Below are 25,035 nucleotides of genomic sequence, written 5' to 3'. Positions count from 1 at the left end.
CGCCATAGGTTAAGAATATTCTCAGAGGAACTCGCTATTTGCTGATGAGAGGTGTGAGAACACAACACAAGGAAGAAAAACTCTGCAACTGTGCAAATATTCTGCTGATAGAGCAATTTTTGATTGGGTGACATAATTTGTTTTCTTTACATCACATCAGCTTTGCTTTTGGCTTGCTGATAGGCTATGTCAGTGCTGATGCTGTACATTTTGAAGTATATAGTTGATGCAAGTTTTAATCACCCAAGACTAACACTTTTTACACATGGCTTAACAACATAGCCATAATGTTTTTTGTTGTTAATTTCTATCCCCTTAAATGGAGTTCCAGCTTTATATTAAATAGATACTTTTAAATGCCTGTGCATCAATGCATATTTATTCATGCATATTCGTCATCTTGGCAGTGTGAAATGATTGTAAATATAATTGACCCACTAAGGCCTATGAGGCTCACCATTTTCATTTATTTAGTTTTAGTTTAAAAAGCATCCGATTTTGCTGAACATAAGTCTCAGACTGTAATATTGACAAAACAACAACATTATGTCATTCCTTTGTTGGAAAAAGTTTGTGTCTATTGTTTGTGTGCCTCAACCAGATGGAAATGGATCGTTTGGAAACTGACGTCAGACGTGGGATTGCCTAGAATGGAGAATCTCGTCGAGGCTCGGCTCTCCCCTCGAGTGTTTCCGGACCGTGGGTTAAATCCCCGCCCCGCTTCATTCCTGCGTTGTTTAGGGACACTAGGAAGATGGCGGCGGCCCCGCTGTACTGTGTCTGCCGGCAGCCCTACGATGTAAGCCGGTTTATGATCGAGTGCGACATCTGTAAAGACTGGTTTCACGGCAGGTATGTAGGTTATAATGTCCTTTAGAGATGTGGCTTGTTAGAAGCGACAAACACTGATTGTTTATTAAAGAAACGCGACGGCTCGCTAAGCGGTGTTGACTGGTAGCTAGCTTGCTAACACCAGCGGTGGACGACGGGGGTTTTAAACCGTCTATTGACACGACTTTACGAAAGAAAGTGGGGTGTCTTTCCCTAAAATTGGCTTGAATTTAATCCATTGTTCCGCCAATTAGACTAAAACATACGACTTGTACATGGTCTGTGTAATGATGTTGATTATCAACATTATTGACTCAAATAGAGTCAAATAGCAAATAGTTTTTCATCTACTAATATGTGGATCTATCAGGATTGCCGAGCTGTGTTAGTCAACCTGAGTGATCAGAAGCTTGGCGGGGCCATTGTGACATAGAAAAGCTGCATGTTTTCCAGCTCCTTTATGTCGCTTCTGTGATAAATTTAATGCTGGTTTTTACTGTGATTTTTTTTTTTTTTAACGGATGAAGATCTTGTTTAACCAGTCGTTGTATACCAATCTGGCTTACCAAGGTAGGTTACTCAAGGTAATGGCAACCAAAGCCAACCTTTTACATTTCATAAACAACTTCTATTTGTTTGGACAGAATCAGTAAGTTATTGTTATACCTAATTAGTTAACATTCAATTTTAATACATACTAATTTCCAGCTGTCTATGCAATTTGAGCTTTTTGTGTTTTTAGTGGTTAACTATATTAGATAGCAAAAGGTAGAGAACAAGGAGCGTGTTATGGTCGGGCTTTTGATTGACAGCTTGAGAAATTTAAATCCCCCTTTCAGGCAGAGGAGGCACATGGCGGGGACCCCTAGTGGCGAACAGGGGGATTATTTAAAGGTACCAGGCAGACATATTCCTGGACTGCTTATGGTCGTGTTTTGTCCAATTTTCTAATTTTTTAAGGGCCTCGCCTCATTTCTGATTATAAGTAGACCCGTGGTATTGTATTTGCTTTTTATGATTCATGCTGTGTGTTGGTGGGTGGTCGGTGGCTGTCAAAGTCATAATGAGAATTATATTGTTGTGTAATGAAGCAAATTTGTGTCTGAGCATGTATGGAAAAATACAATGGCAGATTGCAGTTGTGCATGCTCTAGTCCTTACCCGATACTGTGATGAACACCCTACGATTTGGGGTCAAGATCATTCTGTACTGTTTTGGGGTGACACAGTGACCTAGTTAATTGTACTTTTTTAATTGAATGATCAGGTTTAACCCATTTTATAAAGCAACATAAAGCCTGCTGAGGTGACTATTATTAAGGCAGGCAGCTGTTGTGTAGCTCACCTTGTGCTCTGATACTGAGAGGAGGATGATAAGATTTTGCCAGGGTGATGAAAGAACATGTTATAATAATTGTCAAATAACAAGTTGTGTGTCAGACACAGATAACCAGAAAGATCTTACTTTGTTTAACTGTCACTTTTTATCGATCTGGCCCTAATTCCTTAGGCCTGACTCAGACAAAAGTTAGGAATACCCCATTCTTCAGTATCTTAAATCTGTCTGTGTGGGCGCATCCCCACGGCAACTGTTTATGAATACAATAATCTGTTCTATAACCTTGCTCGTGTTGAAATGTCGGAAGCCATTGCGTAACCACATTAAGTGCGCCGCCAAAAAACTTGCCGGCCAGAATTTGTGGTGTGTCAGAGCCAAAAACGACTGGCTGGCTGTGTGTCATGTGCTAGCAAGAAAAGGAACAAATGTTGGAGCTTCCCCCATTGATGACTAATAAGCAGATACACACACACACACACAGAGCAGAGCTCCAAAACCAGCAACATTTTCTGCCTCTTTCCCACGAGGCTGGCCAGAAGGAAAGGGATATTCTCTGGCTGTTGATGATGGAAAGGAGCTCAACCTCCCGGTGCCTGTTTGTCAGTTTGCTAGCTGAGTTGCTGTTTGTGTGGGAGACTTTGTTTTGCTGCCTCAGTTTCTGGAGAGTGTCCTGTTTTCCATCACCTGTATCTCCTCAGCATCTCAATACACAATACAGCCTGGGACTTTTACCGGATGAGGACTTGGGCATGGTTAGCAAACACTGTATGGTTAGTCTGTAGTAGTGAACAATGAGGTAAACTAGAAAGCAAAAACAACATTAGATAATACTGATCAATACTGATCAACTCTGGGTATTTGCTGATATTGAGTATTGAGCTCTCTTTTCCGGGGCGCCCTCTTAGCTTACCTGGTTGAGCGTGCACCCCATGTACTAAGACTCGGTCCTTACTGCAGTGGCCCAGGTTTGATTCAGACCCGTGGCCCTTTGATGCATGTCATCCCCCTCTCTCCCACTTTCCTGTCTTCAGCTGTCTCTTCCAATAAAGGCCAAAAAAGCCCAAAAAATAATTTACATAACAGTCATTGTAATGCATTGCATTGGTACTTCATACTAAATTAAATGATGGGCAAATTATAGCACTTCTAATGATGTGTGGCGTGCCCTGGATCCCCTGATACACTGCATACCAACCTTTGTTTATTTGACTGCACATCACAGGTTTGATATGTCTGGGAATCTTGAAACTGATCAACCAAAGACTGATTTCCCTTGTGGAATATTTTATCCGAAAAATCTTTAGAAGCAATAAAACTATCCACCATTTCACAAGAAAAAAGTATGATTTAAAGAAATAAAAATAAAACATAAGTTGGTGTAACATAAATATATTTGGGGTTTTCTTCTGTCCTCTAAATCTTCTTCTAACCAAGATTTGTCTTTCAGTCCCTAGGTTGCCTACCACTACCCTGAAATACAACTTTAGGCACCAAAGCCCACTACTGAAGCCTGTGGTTTGGATTACAAATGTTAGATTGAACCCTGTTATTTACCATTTAGAGCCTCACCTAATTACAAGACCTGCTTCTGTAAATGGGTTGTTTCCAGTGTTTCCAAGATGCCAATTTACGTCAACACTATGGATGTTGGCTTGCTGGAACTACTCACTGGGTCACGTCAGATCACAGGGTTTACCCCTGTGTAGGTGTCAGGCACTCCAGTCAGACTGTTGTCTGGTGTGGGTATAGGCGGTGGGGGTGGTGATAGACTAGCAGGGCTCAATGGGACTGGGAGGGAATGATTGATGGCCGCTCCAGCTAGCCAAGTTCAATGCACGATCCGTCAGTGTCGCACAGATTGTGAGCACACTAAAGAGAGATGGATAGCCTCTACAGAGTGCCTTTTTAGTGTTTACGCTAAGTGGATGGATGAACGAGTGGAAGGATTTTTCTTTTTCTTCCACTGTTGTCCAAGAAACTAACATTTTAGATAATCTGTTTAGATGTCTGATTAGTTAATTGACATTGAAGTAAAGAGCAGCCTCATAGCTCCTGTTTAAAGCTATGTTTACATTAATTAGCAAGGCTGTCTCTGGGGTCAGGGAAACTGCATTACATCCAGCTTAATCAATGTTGATTAGGGGTCAACAGCCTTGTGTATTGATTAGCAGTCAGATTTAATCATGATATTAAAGAAATAGCATCTCTGCTATAAAATTGAAATCTTAATCTAGAAATATCACTCTATAAATAGGAATAGTGTAATGGGGAGTAGATTAGGATCTCTCTGTGCCATACTGAATCCAAACCCAATGAAATACTGTAAAGACTGGCTGAAATATAATTTGGACAGCTAGTCCATCTTTGGATGAGTTCAGACAGAGTTTGTTGGCTGATGTTTTTCAGCAGCAGACAGTCACAAGACTGATGACTTTGTAGGTTTTACAGGGGCACTGGGGGCCTGAAGACAACCATGTTGAAGACGTGTGAAAGTAGAGCCCCAGTGCTTGGAGCCTCAAGGCAGCTCAACCTGCACGAAAACAATTAAGTTGTTAAAACTCCCCAGGGCTCCCTGATGCCCCATAAACAACAAAGTGATCCTCTTTTGTTGTTTACCAGCTGACTACAGATGGTTCTCTTTCAAGCTGTAACCACTGCATAGATGTTAGGTCGCTTTTATGCACAGATAGCTAAAATTATTTAGCCAGTAAGGCCAAAATGACAGATCCCTATCCATCTGTCAGGGCTCAGTGGCTCTTACTGCTGTCCAAGTCCAGCATTGTTTATGTAAGCTTCGGTTGAGTGCATTAGGGAAAAGGACCGGAGGAGTCAGGTGCTCCTCTGGGGTAGATAAAGATAGCCAGGTGTGTTTAACTGCCCTCATCTCCTCTCTATCTCTACCACCCTTCCATTAGGGATCTGCCGATTCTCTAATGTAGGCGTGTCGCCGCCCCATGTATAGCGGTTATTTAGAGCCGAAAATAATGGTGATGCCCGCCTCCAGCCTTTGTGTTTCTGCACTGATCATGGAGGACAATGAACCCCTCACAGTGCATGCACTAATGAATAAGCCCTCTCAGTCACACAGGATGAGGCCCTTGATGAGAGGAAGTGAAGGGAGAGGGGCTGTTGATGGCAGGGGTTTAGCCAAGTACACACATCTCCTCTTATTCACAAAGGGATGTTTTGCTTTGTAATCGGCTGCAATGCCGTCACAGAATAACCCTCCAGTCTCCAGTCTGGCGAGGTTTTGTTTTTATCTTTGCAAGACATATTGACTGTACTCTGTCACCTTCTATCACAATATACTCTGTTGTCCTACATCATATGAGATAACACTATCTCGTTAAGTGTTAAGATGACGGCAGTTCAGTTGTCTCCAATCTTACCCTCGCTCTGATTGCTTTCCGAGCAAATGAGGTTCACGTTGGTGCAAGAACTGTTTGCACGCTTTGCAGTTATGCAATACATCATTAAGTCTGAGCAAGGCAGGAAATACTTGGCCCTCATTCCCTCTCAGCTGAGTTTCCTCCCCTTTGCATTCTGTACCTCAAGTCCACACAGTTTCCCTAGCTTCAGTGCCTTATTATGCATTAATCATTTCAGGTGACAGATAAGCTGAGTCAGACTGGCGTATGTGGCACAGTGCCCTGATTTCCTACTGTTGCATTACATAAAGGAAAGTACCAAGTGAGATGAGGACACCAAGGTCACCTCGGTCGAGCTCACACTGCTCTCACACATCTCAACCGACCAGGGCTGGCGGCACAGAGCTGTGACTCATGCTTTCCCCCAGCGAAGAGCCACATGTGAACCAAGATTCCTGATACATGAGCTAGGCTAATACTACAGCCAAGTACTGCAGTGTTATTGTTGTTCATATGCAGGAGCAGGAGCACTTCTTTAAGCCTTTTTTTGTGTGCCATTTCCTATTTTCATAGTTTTTTTTTTGGGATGTTGGAGTAACTTGTGAAAAAAACAACTCCAAAATAAACAGGCCTACTTAATGGCAAATCAAATATTCCATCAGTAAATATATTTTGCAACTAAAAGCATGTTATGACAAGAATCTTGGCAGTGGTCTGCATTACAAACACTGTTTTCAACAAGTTTGCAGTGCAGCAAATGATAGCACCAGGTTACATGTGGTAAACTGGGGAGAGGCATCTACTGTTGATATCCTGTTAGTGCACCATGATGATTGGGGCCAGCATTCACACAAGCTCACCACTTCCTGATGAGTTAATGGCTCTCGGCTTTATTTCCTTTTACAGCTTCCTGCAATTTCTTGTAGATCAAAGCTGATAGCAGGAGTGGTCAGCTCCATCTCTCCTTGCAGGCGTTCACCTTTCCAAAACAGACAATATATCAGCCACAAATCCATTGTCTATACCCTATGCCACTATGCAAGCTGTCAAACCTAAGCTTCACTGGCTTGTCGATGGTTTGAAGATGGCAAATTTTAAGTTTCAAGTGAGTGTGCTTGCAGTTTTGTTATGGTTGCATATGTTTGTTTCCTTCTTAGGGTCAGCCATCACAGTGCTAATGGTGCTTAGTGACATGTGTCTAAATTAGCCGAATTAAAAACAAGCAGTGGAAGGGAAGTGATTACATTTTGACCGGGCCATTTTAGAGGTTGGATTAATGCAGTTGTTGCTCGGTGAGTTAGTAAAATGTTATCTTTTTTTCGTCTGATCTCACTAGCAGTGACAAGTCTGAATGCACCAAATGTGTCTCTTAACTGGCTTCAAATCATATTTTTCAGTCTACATGTTGCCCATCCAAACATCCATGTTTTTTTTATGGTGGTGAAGTTTGTGCGTGGATATGGACACACCAATAAGTGTCTGAGCGAAGTAAAGAAATGTCCACGGACTGTAGGAAGAGTATTGCACGGTTATTTCCAGGTCATTGTCTTCAGATCTCAAAAGTGCGTGCGTGCGTCCGTCCTATCCCTCCCATAACTTAACCATTAAAACGACCTATACGCATGCTTGAGTCACACAAACATGCAGTTTTTATAACTCTAAATGCTACAGCTGTTGGTTTCCATTTAGCCTGAATGGCAACTTGGTTGCTGTTCATGCTGCTCTGGAATGGGGTTCTGGTATGCAACAGAGGAATGCATGTGTGCATGTGTGTTGGTGCCTGGGGTTTGGCTGCTGCAGGACAGTCGGGGGTAGCGGTATGAGTGACACTGTTGCAGATCCATCCATGGGGGGCAAAAACGCAAAGCTGCAACAAACCGCACTATCAGTACAAGCAGTTGATGCTCAGCCAAGATTTTTACCTTGCATTCACTTAATGATGGCAGATTGGGAAGAATGTAACTAGCCTATTAGTTACATTATTTTAATATTAGTTGCATCATTTTAAAAGCCTAAATAAGCTACTTTTGCAGAGTTACGTATGTGAAGCGGTTTATTTAGCTGAATCGATTATTGTAATGTTCATATCAGATTTTACTTGGATGTAACTGCCAGCTATGGTTCCTGTGCAGCCATTTCACTAATCTTCTTGTAGTCAGATATCTTCAACTCTGAATTACAACATGGAGGGTTATGTGAACACTTTATCTGACTTGATTGGTTGAAAATATGGTTTAAACGATATGCACGTGGCATTAAAAAGGGGCTAGTACCATGCAAGTGCCCTTATGTTATTATTGGGCAAAAGCTTTGAAATGTGCTTCAAGTTTCTTGCTCCGGTCTCCAGTGAGGAAGCAGTTTTAGGACATTTGTTGGAAAAATTGATCAGAGCAAAGGTAGTTTTCCAGACCCAAACTGTACTTTGTGTTTGTTTATCCCAAACCTGTAACCCCTGGTAACACACACAGTGTTTGACAATTTGACATTAGCTTGTATGTCCAGGTCAGACAAAGAACTCATGGTGCCCACAAATGTAATCACACTCCAAAAAAACAAAAACAAACAAGACCTTCTAAGGCATTACCTTTGGCTCTGAGAATTGTGATGGGACTTTTTTATAGACCAAATGATTATCAATTAATTGAGAAAATAATCTGTAGATCAATGATTAGAGGTGTGACGAGATCTCGTTCCGCGAGATTAAAATGTGACGAGACTTCTCGTCGAGGTAAAAACGCTTGGTTACGTTGTAACCTTGGTTCTCTGAGGAAAGACCATTTTTCCAGTCATATTTCTTAATTGAAGTTTTCTTTAAAATAGTGTTAAAATCTCGTGTCTCGTCTCGAGAGCTGAGGGTCTCGTCACGCCCCTGTTAATGATGACAATAATTGTTTTTTGCAGGCAAACTGTAATAACAAAAACACTGTCACAAAAATGTGTCCCATGAGATGTTGTTTAAACATGTTGGAAGAAGAGTGAAGTTGTTCTAACTGCATCTTCTGACTCCACCTCCAGCTGTGTGCAGGTAGAAGAGCATCATGCTGTGGATATCGACGTTTACCACTGTCCCAACTGTGATGTCGTACACGGACCCTCCCAGAGTGAGTACTGCTTTTTCTCATTTTCTTTGCTTTCTGTTTCTCGGTCTCCCTCCTAAAGGCCGTTTTGTGGTTCTGCGTAGAATCGACGGTGTATCCCCGCAGACCCCTCTGCGTCTATGCCAGACCCTACGCCGTAGCCTGACGTGCACTTCTTGAAAAATGTAACTACACGTCGCGGCCACGCACGTCGCTCGGCCATGGCTTGGTAGCATTGCATCCCCGACTTATTTCCTGGTTCTCCTTCTCCATAAACATCATGAAATCAAGGAGAGGGTTAACTTTTCCTGCTACAGAAAACACAGGGGAGACACTTTGTTTCTCTCAATATACCGCTAGAGTCGACTTGCTCCGGAGACAATTGCCGTCACTCTCTCACTTTCTCACTCACTCTTATCACACACACACACACACACGCGGCGGCTCGATGCACACACCAACGCACAAGTAAACAAAGAGTTTCGCGATTGACCCTCCGGAAACCACACAACCCCTAGCGTTCTGGCGGTGAAATGCACCGCGATGCAAAGAAACGGGTTCAACCCCGACGCAGAACTCCGAAAGGGTCACGACGCCGTAGGAGCGACGCCGTAGCTACGGCGTGGAGTTTACCCACAACCATAAAACGGCCTTAAAATGTATCTCATTCATCAAAACTGTCCTCTTATTCTCTACACCCCACACACCCATCTCTGTATGTTTGACTGGTCACACGGGTAGCCCATACGGCAGACATTAATAGGCTAATTGAATGGTGTTGTAAGCCCTCCACTTGGATTGGACAAGCCCCTCCATTCCCATCTCTTAGCTCAGGGGTTGAGTAGTGAATTAATGTCCTTTTTTATAAAAAAGTGGTGGTGATGTGCGTAATTTACCACTTTGTTGGGAGAACAAGCTACAAAGGGCAAGAGCATGATGAAATTAGAACGAAACAGCCCTGTGAACCTCAGATGTCTTTGTTGTAGTGAAAAAGCGCAACAATGGCCACAGGCACGACTACACAGAACCAGACGATGGATCGAAGCCGGTGCAGGCTGGCACTCGAGTGTTTGTCCAGGAGCTCCAGAACAGGACCTTCGCCAGGTAGATATCAATTTTGGCACATGTATAGTTATAAATTGCTTCTACTGACATCCCAAGGGTCAAGCTCTGTTTATGTCTGTTCAACCAGATAAAGATTTCCTCATAAAGCTGGTTTTACACTTGACGTTAATGGCAGTCCTTCCATAGATATATTCCAGTTTGTGCACTCTCCACGTGGTATCTTTGTAATCGCTGTAACCCTGACGTGTAGTTACGTTATTGAGAAGGCGGCGTAGCCTACAGCCTAGATACGGCAGCTACGTGCTTAGGCTCTGAAGCTACGCCGTAACCCCTTATCGTAAAACTATAAATCCTCCTTAGGTCAGAAGCTGCTATTACTTTGAATACTGACATGAAAATCATCTTTGTGATGCACCCAAATGTTGCCTTTGGGTCATGACTGTTAATAAAATGGCAATAGATCAAGTTTACTGAACTTCTTATGGTCTTGTTTCAGTGGTGAGGAGATCATGATGCACATGAAGGGCGAGCAGGTGACAACCAGGTACCTGGAGAGGCACGGCTTCAACTACCCCATAGCGGTCACAGAGATGGAGGGCCTGGGACTCAAACTACCAGTCTCTACTTTCTCTGTCAAAGATGTGGAGCAGTATGTCGGTAAGGACATTTCATGATGAACGGGCTTTATTCTGCAGCATAAAACAGTTGCCATCAGCTGTATCAAATTTACAATAACGCACAACTGTTTATCCTTAGGGGTGGATGTGGATATACACAGTAGCCTCAGTATGCTTAAAGCTAATGAAACCACCCAACACCAGCCAGCTAAGTGGCCATCGCTGAGCAGGCGGCATCTGAATGTCAATAAGAACGGGTTTCTAGGTTCATGGGGTTTTAACCCACTTATCAGGCATCAGGCAATGGCTGAATGAGTTCTAAATGAGTGATGGCTAAGCTTTCACTACCCTCTCTATGACCACTACGCTTCCTTATTGAAACGGCATGACACTTCCCAGCTCCTATTACAAGCCCATTACCGAGCCCACTGACGTTTTTATCATTAAGTTCAGATTACAGACTCCCCCTCTCACTTTATCTCTCCCTCCCATGCCATATTGAGCATTAAGCCAAGGCACAGGTGTTGTGACCAGGGACTAAGTGTTGGGTTACATTTCTTAGTTAGACGACAATGAGTCAACAGGATTGAACGCTGATGTCTTCTGTGTGTTGCCAACAAAGTGTGTGGCCAATGATTGGGCCCAGTGATAGAGCATCGATGAATGGTCAGTGGAAGTCTTATAATGGACTCAGAATGATTGATCATAAAAAGAGCAAAGGTCGTTCGATTAAAAGATGTAAGATTTGGGGCATGCTGGTTTAGGCACATAGCATTTAACTGCCACATCACCGCTTTAATTGTGGCCAGGGACCTGTGCTGTCTTACTTCACGCTCTCTCCCCATATTCTCCCTATATTGTCACGACTAAAATGCCTAACGATATAAAAAGCTGTATATAGTGCAATATTCTTGACCAGTTTACACAAAAAGTGCAGTTCCATTAGCTGCCTGAGCAAAATGTTTAACTGACCTGTAATGATTTAATAATCCAATAAGCCTTTATATAAATGTAAAAATATTATAACACAAAACATACAGGTACATGATACAGTATAGGATGGGAAAGAGGATATAATGAGTCTGTGCCATCCTCTGCCTCAGCCAAGTAAAGAAGATCAGAGTGACCAGGCCAACACTACGCATCTGTGGGATCGCAAAACTACCTTTTGAAGAAGCTGCTGGATACCGCTTAAGAAATAACGTTTAGACTTTTCCCATAAGGTTTACATAGGAAACGCTATTTGGATGAATTGCGGAGTAACCGATGCAGTGCTTAGGTCACAGATGGGGCATAGATAGATAGATAGATAGATAGATATAGATAGATAGATAGATAGATAGATAGATAGATAGATAGATACTCAGCAAAAAAGAAACATCCTGTCACTTTCAACTGCTTTTATATTTTAAGCAAACTTAACATATGCAGATATTTGCATGAACATTAAAATATTTAACAATAACCGCTAAGACATGAACTGAACAATGTTCACAGACAGAAATGGAATAATTTGTCAAAATCAAAAGTAGCCCTCAGTATCTGGTGTGGCCACCAGCTGCATTAAGTACTGCAGTGCATCTCCTCCACATGTACTGCACCAGACTGGCCAGTTCTTGCGGTTGTTTTTGCCATCCTGTACCTGTCCTGCAGGTGTGATTTTTGGATGTGCCGATCCTATGCAGGTGTTGTTATATGTGGTCTGCCACTGTGAGGACGATCAGTTGTACTCCGGTCTCCCTGTAGCGCTGTCTTAGGCGTCTCACTGTAGGGACATTGCAATGTATTGCCCTGGCCACATCTGCTGTCCTCATGCCTCCTTCATCGTGCCTAAGGCACGTTCACGCAGATTAGCAGGGACCCTGGGCATCTTTCTTTTGGTGTTTTTCAGAGTCAGTAGAAAGGTCTCTTTACTTTCCTAATTTTCTTTTAACTGTGACCTTAATTTCCTACCGCCCTTAAGTTAAATGTTGTTCATTAATTGTTTATGGTTCAAAAAGCATGGAAAACATTGTTTAAACCCTTTACAATGAAGATCTCTAAAGTTATTTAGATTTTTACAAAAGTATCTTTTAAAATACAGTGTCCTGAAAAAGGGGCGTTTCCTTTTTTTGCTGAGTTTATATATTCTTGTATATCATACAGAATAAAAAAAATGCAATGCCCCATCCTAATATTTAGTAAAAAGAATAACTCGTGGTGGTGCAATGCCATATTGATAGTAAAGCGCTTTAAACTGCAGAGTAAAGTTCATGATTTAAATCATCAATTTAGAAATGGATGATTAATGAGAAAAACAGTTAAACTTAAAATAATTTTAAATGTATGCAGTAAGAAGAGAGTTTCTGGTTCAAGAATGTTGACTGAGACATATTTGCAACACCTTAGTTAATGACTACTTTGACATTACTGGGTGTCGTAATATTTTATCGAGCTTGTTCAGTAGGGGTGTTGATTCAGTTTTTTGTCTGGCCGTTGGGTTTGTAAAGCTGGCGTTGTGTGGTTTCTAGGCAGCTTAGTCTCTCACTGTGTGACTGACTGACTGACTGACCTTACTCCAGCTGTTCTCTGTCATCAGACGCTGGCCAGCTGGGCCTGTGGGTGGGTGGGTGCGTGCGTGCGTGCGTGCGTGCGTGCGTGCGTGCGTGTGTGCGTGTGACATGCAAAGGGGTAATAAAAAAAAAAATAAAAAAAGGTGAGTGGGAGGGGTGTGGGGAAAATACAACAACCAGCTGTCTTGCTACACACACTGCACCCTGGCCCTGCTTCCGGCCCAATGTGTCACCCGAGTGTGATTTGTAGTGGCCCAACTGTTAGCTGTGTTCTACGAGTTTCCGCTTCTTTTCCCTTTTTTAAGCATCTGTTTTCTGTCTCATACGCATAAACACACCACATGAAACCTCGGCACACACTCTTTCTCACATCTATACGTGTATTTCTGTCGACGCTTGAGGCCTCCAAAGCACACACAGACACTGAACGCAGCACCTCCACCCACACCTCCTCAGGGACTGGTGGTCTGAACAGATTGACAGATTGTCTCGCTTGCCTCCCTGTACAACCCCTCCCCACGCTGCCATATTGGTGCCAGTTTCCCTCAGGACTTGATCTCTAAAAGCACATGGAGATGCCAGAGGACAGCAGACCCTAGTGAACCCCACGCCCACTCAGCAGCCAATTAAAGAATTGAAGATCTTTTTCATTCAGGAGTTACTGACTTCAGAACTTCTCCATATATAATGTGGACTTATCTCCCATGTAGGTGGCGACAAAATCATCGATGTGATAGATGTGGCACGGCAGGCGGACAGCAAGATGAAGCTCAGCGAGTTTATCAAGTATTACACCAACCCACATCGACCCAAAGTCCTCAACCTCATCAGCCTGGAGTTCTCTGACACTAAGTAAGCTATGCTCAAGTCTGTTCACTCTGTTGGCTAAAAGAACAGCTTTAGTTAGATCAGATCCCTAATAAACACTGGCAGTACCTTACAGTCAGTCATGTCACACTTCAGAAAATGCTTGTATAAACCAGCATTAGCTGTGATGCAAATATGTGTGTATTTATAGCCACTTTAACACGCTTTCTGAAGCTTTCAGTTGTATTAGGTGGAAGTATTTTTTGTTTTGTCAAAGGTCAAAAATGACCTTACATACTATTGACAATTTCCTTTATCAATTATCAGGAGTTGTATTAATTGTTGTCATATATCATATATATTTCTAGTCAGTAAAACAATGTCCCACTATAGCCTGATCGATACAATTTATTTTTTTTAGGCTGATATTGATATTTGGGAATTAAAAAAAAAATCCAATAAAGATACATAGAGCAATAGTACATTTTAAAATAAACACATAACATGCATGTTTTTTTTTAGGAATGTTAAGACAGCTTTGCTATCTGTATTAATAACTTTATCAAAATCTAACCTTTCACTTTTTTCACTTTTTGCCTGGCTCCAACCACCCACTAAGGATGTCAGAGTTGGTGGAGGTTCCTGACGTGGCTCGTAAGATGTCCTGGGTAGAGAACTACTGGCCGGACGACTCCTTCTTCCCCAAGCCCTTTGTCCAGAAGTACTGTCTTATGGGGGTTAAGGACAGCTACACAGATTTCCACATAGACTTCGGAGGCACCTCTGTCTGGTACCATGTTCTCTGGGTGAGTGTTAGCATGAAGAAGAGCTGAATGTATTTGGAAATCGGGCAAGAATTGATGACCCATTCTAGGCCAAATAAACTACTGTTTTGTTGTTAAATGCAGCACCATGCTTCCCTATCATTTGTTAAGCTGAAGGGATTTTTAGTGCGTTTGTATATACTGAGGTATTTAGGACAGGCAGTCACTGCTGATTTGGCTAACACTTGCTGAAAGGTCACCCCGCTTCTCACATCACATCTATTCATCAAGCAGCTCCGGGGGCAGCACTGCTGCGCTCATATTGATGATCTCACCCTTCTCCTTTTTATAAACTAAAGCGGACATTAATTTCAATGTGTTTGTGGGTTAGCAGCATCACCACCACAGCTGCCATGTTCAAACATCATAGTGTCATTCCAGTGTGTTTTAACTCCTCTTCATCTGCTTTGCAGGGTGAGAAGATCTTCTACTTGATCAAGCCCACTCTCGCCAACCTTGCACTATATGAGGCATGGAGCTCCTCGCCCAATCAGAGCGAATTGTTCTTTGGGGACAAAGTGGAGAAGTGCTACAAGTGTGTAGTGTCCCAAGGAACCACCCTGCTCATCCCTACAGGTCTGTGGTTTTGTTTATGCTTGCCTGGAATTCCTTTGAATGTTTTAGTGTAGTGCGGACTTTTAGGGTGCTTTCACGCCTGTAGTTTGGTTCATCTGGTGACTGACAGTAGGTCGACCCTATGTTATGAATAATGACAAACAGGTAGAGACAGGATGAAAAGGAGGCAACTTGTACAGCAATATTAGGCAAGGCAGTAACTGTTGGATCGCTATGTTATGCATTTTTTAATGGACTTAATGAGCTGCCAAAGTACACGGAGTAGGATACAAGCACAACACACTGGAGTTTTTACTGCTTTTGACTGTCCGATCGATAAGGAAAAATCACTCAAGTGCTGATGCACGTTACCAAATGATTTGCATAAATACAAATACATGGTTTATTATGAGATCGCTTCCTGAACAGTTCTCAATCAGCATATGGATTTAATAGTAGTTCAGCCTTTTGAATTCATGCTGAAATCAAATATCCACTGTCGCACAACCCTGCTGTTGGTCCGTTTGCTTTCAGACAACAAACACAACTGCACCAGAGTCTGCTCGGAAATGGTCTGAGATCCTCCTTTTCCATCGGTCTCGGACCGATTGTTTGGTCTGTGCCAGGGTTTGATTGAAAGCTTTCAAACCAGAAACAAATGAACCAGGGTTAAGTGTGAAAGCACCTCTAGAGTCTTGGATAATCAGCTACTTTGTGGTTTCCAAGCACAATAACTTTCAGGCACTCGGACAAACAGCTATCTGTGTCACTAATGTTATATCATTGTAGTTGGTGCCTGCCTAACTCTTCTGCACCAACCCAGCTGACTGGTTGTTTGGGTTTGTTTGTCTTTTCACATGCATTCAAAAGTTAAAATAATCCTGCTTCCCATGGCTTCTGCCAGGAAAATACAGGCTTCTTGAAGGTCCTCTGTCATTGCCAAAGGAAAATAACAGAGAGGGAATGTCTTCCTGAGCAACAACCCAAACAGTTCTTAATGATCATAATTGCAATGGAAAAATGAAGAAAAACAGTGCTGTTGTGTAATATGATGAAAGTAGTGATGATGCTGTAGATCACAGCTTTCCTCTTCATAAATTCCTTTAACTAGCAGTGCTGCTGTTGTTAATTAGAAGTTGTGTTAAGAGGCTTAAATATGTTTTGTTTCTCATGTCACTGAGTATGACGTGCTTCTAAGTGAAGCTAATGTCTCCAGTCACACAATTGTCCATCCATCAGTCTCTCAATGGACTTTTTAAGCCGATAGAGTTCCTTTGCACCCAGACAGACAAAGCTCAGTTCAGCCCGTCAACTGCTGGATGTCCTCACTCAGTCTTCCAGCCATGCTTTCTCAGCAGGCTGAAGCAGCATGGTAAAAGAGAGCTTTGGCAGAGAGGGTGTGGAGAGGTGGGAATTAAGTGGGGGTCAGAGAGCACAGTAGGTCAGTCATTCAGTCAGTCAGTCATGCATTATCAGGCCTATCTATCAGCCACCCCCCCCACCCCTCAGACTCTGCTTTCTGTCACTTTGTTGCATAAAGACCACTGTTTAGCTAAGGGGGGACACATCATTGTAATAGACAAACTTATCTTTTTCCTGTGGGAGGACAATAACTTTGTTTTTGTATGTATACATGTGGGTCTTTTGTGCATAGTCAGGCATATACGTGCTGTAAATATCTACATATTTTCATGCAGATCACTCAAACCTACATATTTGATCAAGTGCCCAGCATTAAGGTGTCAATTTACCTGTCCCCTCTTTAAGTGTAATATTGTTGCAAGTCAGTCTGTGGGTAAGTTGTGGAAACATTTGTACTCTGGCGCCCCCTACAGGCTGGATCCATGCTGTTCTCACCTCTCAGGATTGCATGGCATTTGGAGGGAACTTCCTTCACAACCTCAATATTGGCATGCAGCTCAGGTACACAGCTCGGATAATATCCAAAAATGATGATGTTTATTTTAATTTGATGTTTGCAACTGTATCACTACTTGAAACTAATTTGTGTTTCTTCTGTTGATTTGCAGGTGTTATGAAATGGAGCGCCGCCTGAAAACCCCAGACCTCTTTAAGTTTCCGTACTTCGAGGCCATCTGTTGGTACGTGGCCAAGAACCTCTTGGAAATGCTAAAAGGTAAGAGTGAAACGTTAATCTGTCCAACACACAATATTAGATGTAAGATCAAATGTAGGTGTTTTACACATCAGACCTGTCAGGAAAATAATAATCCATAGAAATAAAACAAATTTGATCGTCAAAGTTGATAGGAGAAAAAGAAGCTTAATAATTCCCACCAATATCTAAATATGATGCATCAGCTTGGGAAGTTACAGTGCAAAATGATGTACATCTCCTTTGGACATTTTTTTAAATATTTTATTTAGTTTTAAGTTTTCGGTCTGTGATTTGTATAGTTTTAATGCTTATATGTCTCCCCACTCCCCACCTTCAGAGCTACGAGAGGACAACTGTCCACCACCAACCTACCTAGTGGAGGGAGTCAAGGCTTTAATCAGTGCACTGAGGACCTGGTTGAAAAGAGAGGTGAGCGTCGGCCACAGTATTCTCACGGTCCTCTCCGTCTACCTTCACCTGACTCTTCCTCACCTATCTCCAGTCCAGATGGTTATTGTTACACAGTTACCACTGTTTGTTCTTATCGACTGGATGCATGTCAGTAGCCAACAACAGACTTCTTTCTGTTCACTTCCCCTGTCTGAATGTGGTCTGCTGTGGCTTTGCAGGTGACTGAGCCCACCAGTGAAGTACCAGACCATATCAGGCCTAACCATCTCATTAAAGAGCTGACCAAGGAAATCCGCTACCTGGAGGTAAGATGGGACAAGGAGGAAAGGATATGGGAGAGGGTTGAGTAGAGCTAAAGTCATGAACTGATTCATTGGTGCTGGTTTTAAATATAAACTGCGCCGTTTTTAAAATAATTTTGTAGAGCTGATCTGTCTTTTATTTACCAGTGGCAATCACATGCACATCCATACATGTTTTGCAGGTGTTGAGTAACAAAAAGCTGCACAAACAAAACAAAGTACCCACATATTGCTATCTGTAAACTAATTAGACTGCTGAAGCTGATAAGGACAAAGAAAATTCTGATACAGATAAAGGACATACAATTTGAATATTCAAATATATGAACTTGTGCACCTGTAAATCACTGACTTTGGCAGTAGTCTCGCTTTGCCAGACCTTCCTCCACAGCGCTGCAAAGGAGGGTCTGGCTAGTCCACACAGCATTCCGGGATTGGAGAAAAACATGCTCTGGTTTATTGGCATTTCTTTAAACCAATCACAATCCTCATGGGTGGCACTAAGCACAGCACGGAGCCCCGGTGCCGCTGTAAAATAGCCTCGGGAAGGAACTTGTTTTGGTGGAACGTGTACGTTCAAAAGTTGTTTTAGTCGTGCAACAGAAAACTCAGATTGGACAGATAGTCTAGCTAGCTGTCTGGATTTACTAGGAGCAGTTAACCATAACCCTCATAAATCAACCGGAATTTAAAATTCCAAAACAAAGAGAGCCTACGGTAACGGACATCCGGGCCGAAAAGAAGGACATACGGCGGAATTTTCCGGCAGCAACGGAGCAATCCCGGAAGTGAAAGGTCATGGATATAGACTACTTTCGTAGAAACGTGACTCCCATTACATTTCGTTTATATCAATAGGAGGAACCAGTCAGTGGTAGCAAGCCAGTGAAGTCTCAGGGAAGTGGGTGTGGAGTTCCATCTGGATCAAATGCCTGCCCGGCTACTCGTGCTACGCTGGAGAAGCTGTCCCAGGCCCGCCAGGCGAGAAGGGCCGCCAGGCGGTTGAGGGAGCAGCAGCGGCAGACCCCTAAAGTGCCCTCCAACTTGGACATCTTAGAGCAGCACACCCGGGAGGTGCTAAGGAGGCTGGAGGTGGGGCCGCTCGAGGAGGTGAGCAGTCATTGTTAACTGGCACTTAGAATGCATATCACAAAATCTGCTTTTCATTTTTTCCCCACTATAAAACAAAAAAAGTAGCTCAGTGTCGATGCTTCATGTGGACTTGAATATGTAATAGTCGGTTTATTGACCGATGCTGGTCTGTTCAACGTAGGATGCGGCGTTCTGTGCCAAGGTTCGCGGGAAGCTCAACAAAGTGTCAACTGCATCCGCAGCTGCAGAGACTTTAGAGGAGAACCACCTACGGCTAATGCTGGTCAACGGCAGAATTATCAGGTGAGAGCTCACTTCTCTTTGGCTAACAAAGCAACGTTTGTTCCTCCTTATTAATTAAGGCTCAGTCGTCATTCACACAGAATCAGTCAACCTAAATTTGGGAAAATTCTGTCAGATGTAAAATCCTCTAAGTTTTATTAAAAACTTTGCATCGAATACCATGGTATAAATGCTAACCGAAACTAGCGTTAGAAAGGAACAACAATAATAACCTTAAATGGCATCAAATTGGCCTTTTATGCAGGACATGAAACAACAGCGGAATTAAATTGCTGTTTGATTCAGATCACAATAAATATTTTAAGAGAGTTTTGATGATGTGAATCTTTCTATTCTACAGTCGAGATTTACTATATGTTATGGTGAAATCAAATTTTAATTCATCATTCAAACATGGATCTGTGTGTGCGCAGAGATATGAGGCGGCCAGGCAGCAGCCCGGTAAAGACGGAGGGTGAGCGGTCATCTGTTGGCCCACCAAAGAGTTGTGTGGACGTGAAGTCGGAGAGGACGCGGCACAGTCAAGAGCAGCACAGCACAGTTGAGAAACCCCCACTCTTCAGTAAGTCACCAGTGGCTGCTACTGTTAGTACTATTATTCTTGGACCCATATTTTAGTGCGTTCATTGTCATCGTTTTAAGCTCATGGCGTGTTCCTGTATTTCTCAGGTGGTCTGGAGAGGGTGAAGACTGAACTCAGGGAAGAAGTCTCAGGACACACCAGTGTGTCAGACGTGGATTTAGACAGCGACTCTCCCACAGAGGTAAATACTGAGCCATCTAACGGCATCAAATGTCTTAAAACTTTAGATTTCTACACTGAATCATGTGTAGCTCGGACATATTGAGAAGGATTTGGTTGTTGGGAGTCTTAGAACTCCATAATCATTCTTTGGAGCTTTTCTTTGGAGTATTAGTGTCCCTTAAATCCTTGTTGTAGACTAAATGTTTTATCCACGGAAAAGTTATACGTTGATTATTTGTTTCATTTATGTATTGGTTTAATTTAACAGAGACAGTTGCACATTACATTGCTGTAAATGCACAATGTTTACATACTATAAATAGTTATTGAAATAGTTTACAAGCATGCAGAGCAATAATAAAAAGAATGAGTTTAGTTACAAAAATATATTATTATTATTATTATTATTATTATTATTATTATTACAGACAGACAGACATAATTATACTACATTGTTAGGTACTAATTAAAACATGCAACACAGAAGCAGAGTAAACATTTTGTGAAACTATTATTTTATTGTTTTATTCTCTAGGGTGCCAGCCAGAAGATATCCTGGCAAGGTTTTATAGTCAACAAACTCAAATGTCGGCCAGTACAAAAGATGTATGCCTAAAATGTAAAACAAATATTTCAACGTTTTTAAAGAAGCCAAGTAGCAAAAAGACCATGAACACTCCACTTTGTTTTTCATGTAATTAGGCAGTGTATTAACATAACAATGCTGGTATCCATAAACAATAGTAAGACTTAACATAACATTCAGTCCCGAAAACACACAAAATACTAACAAACAAAATATACAATATCCCAAAATATGTTCAGCTTTGGTCGAATTAGGTTTTGTGAAATTCATTCAAAGAAAAAACAGCTAACAGTCAGGCAATGCACACACTGTAGCAGTCAGTCAGCTGATCAGTCCAATAGTTTTTCCCATCACTGACCACGTTTTATGTTGATCTGTGTCCGTTGGCTTGCTTGTCTTGAGTTGAACGGGCTAAACTACCTTGACATTACTAGTTATAGTGTTGTAGTAGTATTAGTGATGCATTAAATGCTTTATGTGTAGTCCCAGAATTACAAATAAAACAGGCAATATCAAAGTGTGCTGTAATGGCACACCAATATGTACGTCTATTGAAATGTTTCCAGACTTTTTATGCTGTGATTACTGATGCATCCTTTCTAATTTAAAATGTTTCAATGTAGCGTAAAGCATCATTGTCGTCATCGTCGTCGTCGTCGTCCTCTTCTGACGAGGATTCAGGGAGTTCCCAGGAGGAAGAGGAGGACGAGGAGAAGAAGGGCTTATATCAGCAGAGAGGCTCAGGGCACACCATAGAGCTGGACCAGTCTGGCCAGAAACTCAGGCACAAACACAAACCACTCAAACGGTAAGAAACGCATGCAAAGATGTCCGTCATCATGACGGGACCATGACCCATGGCACCCCTCAAAGCTCAAACGTCTATTATTTTTGTCCTGTTTGATCCTTGCAGAGAACGTCCTACCTCACCCAGCACAGAAGAGGCCATTCAGGGGATGCTATCTATGGCTGGTCTGCTGTGCTCCTCCAAGCCGGAGAAGGTAGGCTCGTCCCAGGAGCCCTGGTGGTCCAGCTCCAGCCAGTGCTCGCCGCTGGAGCAGAGGGAGGAGGCGCAGCACCAGCACCGACTGCAGGGGGACAAGAGCCCGATGGACAGCCAGGGCAACAGCAGCGAGGCCTGGGACAATCAGGGGCTCCCTAGCCCTCTTAGCCGAAGCCACGGCAGCAGCCCAGAGACAGACTACCAGTACTGTGACCCCTCAATGTCTCCACCCCACCCCTCCAAGAGGCACGCCCCCAACCCCCCACCTATCAGCAATCAGGCCACGAAAGGTTTGGAAATCACATTTGTACTTCTTGTGAGCAAAAAGGTGTTGTGACTGTGCAGAGTGGTAACCTCACCAGTTTAACATGTATGGATGAGCATGATTTGTGACATCTAAACTACTTTGGAAGCCCTTGTGGTATAATATGCCACAAAGTAAAGTGTGATGTGGAAACTGGAAAGTCTTCAATAACGTATGAGACCTCTCATGCCAAGTTGTATTTACATATTGCTAGATTCTTTCAATTAAAAATTAAGCTTAGGTAAAGTTAAACTTGGTAACTGAAAATGCAAAGAAAAACGTATTAAGATAGGATGTGCAAAAAAGGATTGAGAGCAGCGTTAATGCACAATTATTATGATGTAAAAATGCTTGAGATATGCAGAACATGGATAAAATAAATGAATTGATTAATGTGGAAATAAAGTAAGTTAATACATAGCAACCACTGTAATTTAAAACCATGTCCCGTACATGGAAATGTATTTGTCTTGTAAGATAGTAAATAGTAATAACTATATTTTTAGGGTTTGGAATGTTGGTTAAAAAACAACAACAAGACATTTAACATGCCAACTTGTGCCCTGGTAAATTTTATGTGTATTTTTCACTATTTCATAGACGGACATAAAATATCTGACAATTTTATAGACTAAACTGTTACCAAACACTTATTTACAGCACTAGTAGACATGCATTGTAAACATTCTCTCCTCTCCTTGCTTACTTCTAATTCTGTTCTCCTTTTTTTTTTCCTTTCCTCTTCTTTTTTTTGTTCTAGGCAAGCGGCCCAAAAAAGGAATGGCCACAGCCAAGCAGAGACTGGGGAAGATCCTAAAACTCAACAGACATAATCGCGTCTTTGTGTAACACTCCAAATCTTCAAAAGCAAAATGATGCATGGGGACATTTTCTTGAAGACAAAAAAAGGAAACATTGGCGTATTTGTTACAAGACACTTTTGTGCTGTGGAAATGGAGAGAGGAAAAAAAACCCGAACACACTGCCTGGAGACTAATCTTGACTGAATCTTGACACGTAAAACACGCTCACTGTGCATGCTTAGGAGACAGGGTATTTGATATGAAATAAGCAAGTGCACGACTTCACCACACAAGCACACTAAGAACAAAAACAGAAAAGAGCTACAGGAAGCAGAGCGGGACAAGCATGTCATAAAATGTTCTGCTGCAGGGAAAGGTGGATCCAAGCTCCTGCGGGCATTCAAATGGACAAAGGAGATGTAGGAGGTATACCAAACTAACAAGAAAATGACTCGCTTTGCTGGGAAGCAGCTTCTGATGCTAAGATCATCTGCATCACATCTTGATATTTACTCTCCCTGCTGAACGAACCCCCCCCCCCACTCCGCACAACATTCACTTGCTTCATGTCTATCTGAGACAAACTGAACATGGAGGAGCAGATGCAACTGAGCTGTACATCTCGAGCAGGGTCTTTTTTTCCCCCCCCTCTGGCTCGGAGGATGGAGACGAGGTGCTAAGGAGGACGCGGTGAACTGAAATTTCAAAATGGTGCTTATTGTTTGTACTTTTCTCCACTCATGCTTGTCCCAAGCCCTCACACCCCTTTATCTTAATCACACCAGCAATAATGACTTTGAGGAGAGAAGAAACGGTGAGAGGCAGCACTTTGGTGCATTATTCCCCAATTCTTCTATTTGTAGAAAAAAACAAAAAACTAAATGTGCATTTCAGACTTGCACAATTTAGTGCAAAAAAACCCTCTCAAATCTGCACTATGTTTGATAATTAGAGGGGAGTCTGTGTCTCAGTGATAATGGCTAAAGGCAAGCTGCTCAAAGTGCTGCCCCTCTGAATTTGTTCAAAATAGGAATTACGAGTCATTCGCTCGGTCTAAAAAACCGAAGACGACAAATGACTCGCCTGATATCCTGCTTAATTTATTTCTTGTTTTATCTGTTTTTTTTTTTTATGTGTTATTTGTATGGATTCTGAATGATGTATTTATTAATTGAAAGAGATAATGATTTTATTATATTTTTACCCTAAAGCCTCAGCTAATCTAAGGTTTTTTTTTCTTCCTTTTTGATAGGGTTAATTTTTCTTTTCTTTTATCTTTAATGCATACTTTTTGTAAATGTGGATGTTTTTAGAGTTCATGTGATCATCATTCGTCGAGAAGCAATTTACCTACAACTCTTTTATTACCTTCTATTCTGTCACAACTCTTTAACCCCCGCTACCCCAGTGAATAGATCCTGTTGTTGATTCTTGTCTGTTCTGGTTTCCTCTTCTCCCTCCAGCAGCCAGAGGTGTTGGGGCTATGAGTGAATGGAAACTAGGTTAGGTTGAGAAATGTCCGCTTCCATATCTACACCTGAGCTTTTTCAACTAGTGCCAGTTATCTTCAATTATTTCAAGTATTCTGAGCCACTGTGGTCGATCCATTCAGAAGAAGTGAACTTTTGTAGAACTTCAATGGGATGAGTGAGGTTTTTCCGCTTTTTTTTTTTTTTTTTTTTTTTAAGAATAGCAGATGTGGGTTTTGCTTGGGATGCGCAGTTCTTCACTCTCAGGGAATGATGCCATGGACATAACCTTCGATTAACCACCAGCCACAACATGGATGCAGACAGGATGTTCTCAGCACTCACTCGAGACTTTACAGATTCACCTCCCGCGTTGGAGGTGCTGAGGTTTGTTTGTATTTTTTACTGCTCAAAAAATGATTTCATGGTCGTGATTTTCAAGTTGAAATAAGCTGTGCTTTCACCAGTCAGTCATTGTACCTTTTACAACTTCTGTTAACATGAACTTGGTATTATCCCCCCATTGCTTTCTTATTTTCTTAAAGTGCTCATATTATGCTCATTTTCAGGTTCATAATTGTATTTAGAGGTTATATGAGAATAGGTTTAAAAGTGCCACGCTAGCAGCTAGGCAAGCATTATAACTTGTTATAAAGTGACGCACGTTCGTCACAGAAGTAAAGGCTGGACTACAATAGAGCTGTTTGGAGCAGTTTGTGAACAGTGTTTCCTGTTGGAGATGGTAAGTCCCTTTGGGGTGGACTTTGGGCTTTTTTACTCTGTAAACCTATTAAATGCACAAAACATATATAACCCAAAGGAAAGGGCAAAAGCCAAAAAGCATAATATGAGCACTTTAAGTC

The 25,035-nt window shown here is 42.1% G+C and overlaps 1 protein-coding gene across 1 annotated transcript; it reads left to right on the top strand.

Annotated features, from left to right (window-relative positions):
• The first annotated feature begins 722 nt into the window (after window positions 1–722).
• Window positions 723–23,565, top strand: kdm7aa (lysine (K)-specific demethylase 7Aa). Its single transcript, XM_039792212.1, has 18 exons — window positions 723–852; window positions 8,554–8,639; window positions 9,602–9,719; window positions 10,177–10,337; window positions 13,560–13,701; window positions 14,276–14,462; window positions 14,894–15,056; window positions 16,871–16,958; window positions 17,066–17,172; window positions 17,492–17,583; window positions 17,784–17,870; window positions 18,726–18,977; window positions 19,141–19,262; window positions 19,676–19,824; window positions 19,932–20,026; window positions 21,217–21,401; window positions 21,507–21,886; window positions 22,661–23,565. Exons 1-18 carry the CDS (start codon window positions 755–757, stop codon window positions 22,747–22,749), a joined length of 2,601 nt encoding a protein of 866 aa, XP_039648146.1. The 5' UTR covers window positions 723–754; the 3' UTR covers window positions 22,750–23,565.
• Window positions 23,566–25,035: the final 1,470 nt, after the last annotated feature.

Source organism: Perca fluviatilis, chromosome 23, assembly GCF_010015445.1.
Source record: "Perca fluviatilis chromosome 23, GENO_Pfluv_1.0, whole genome shotgun sequence".
In the NCBI taxonomy this organism is placed as follows: domain Eukaryota; kingdom Metazoa; phylum Chordata; class Actinopteri; order Perciformes; family Percidae; genus Perca; species Perca fluviatilis.
Note: the sequence above shows the minus strand (reverse complement) of the source record. Positions and strands in the feature narration are given on the sequence as shown.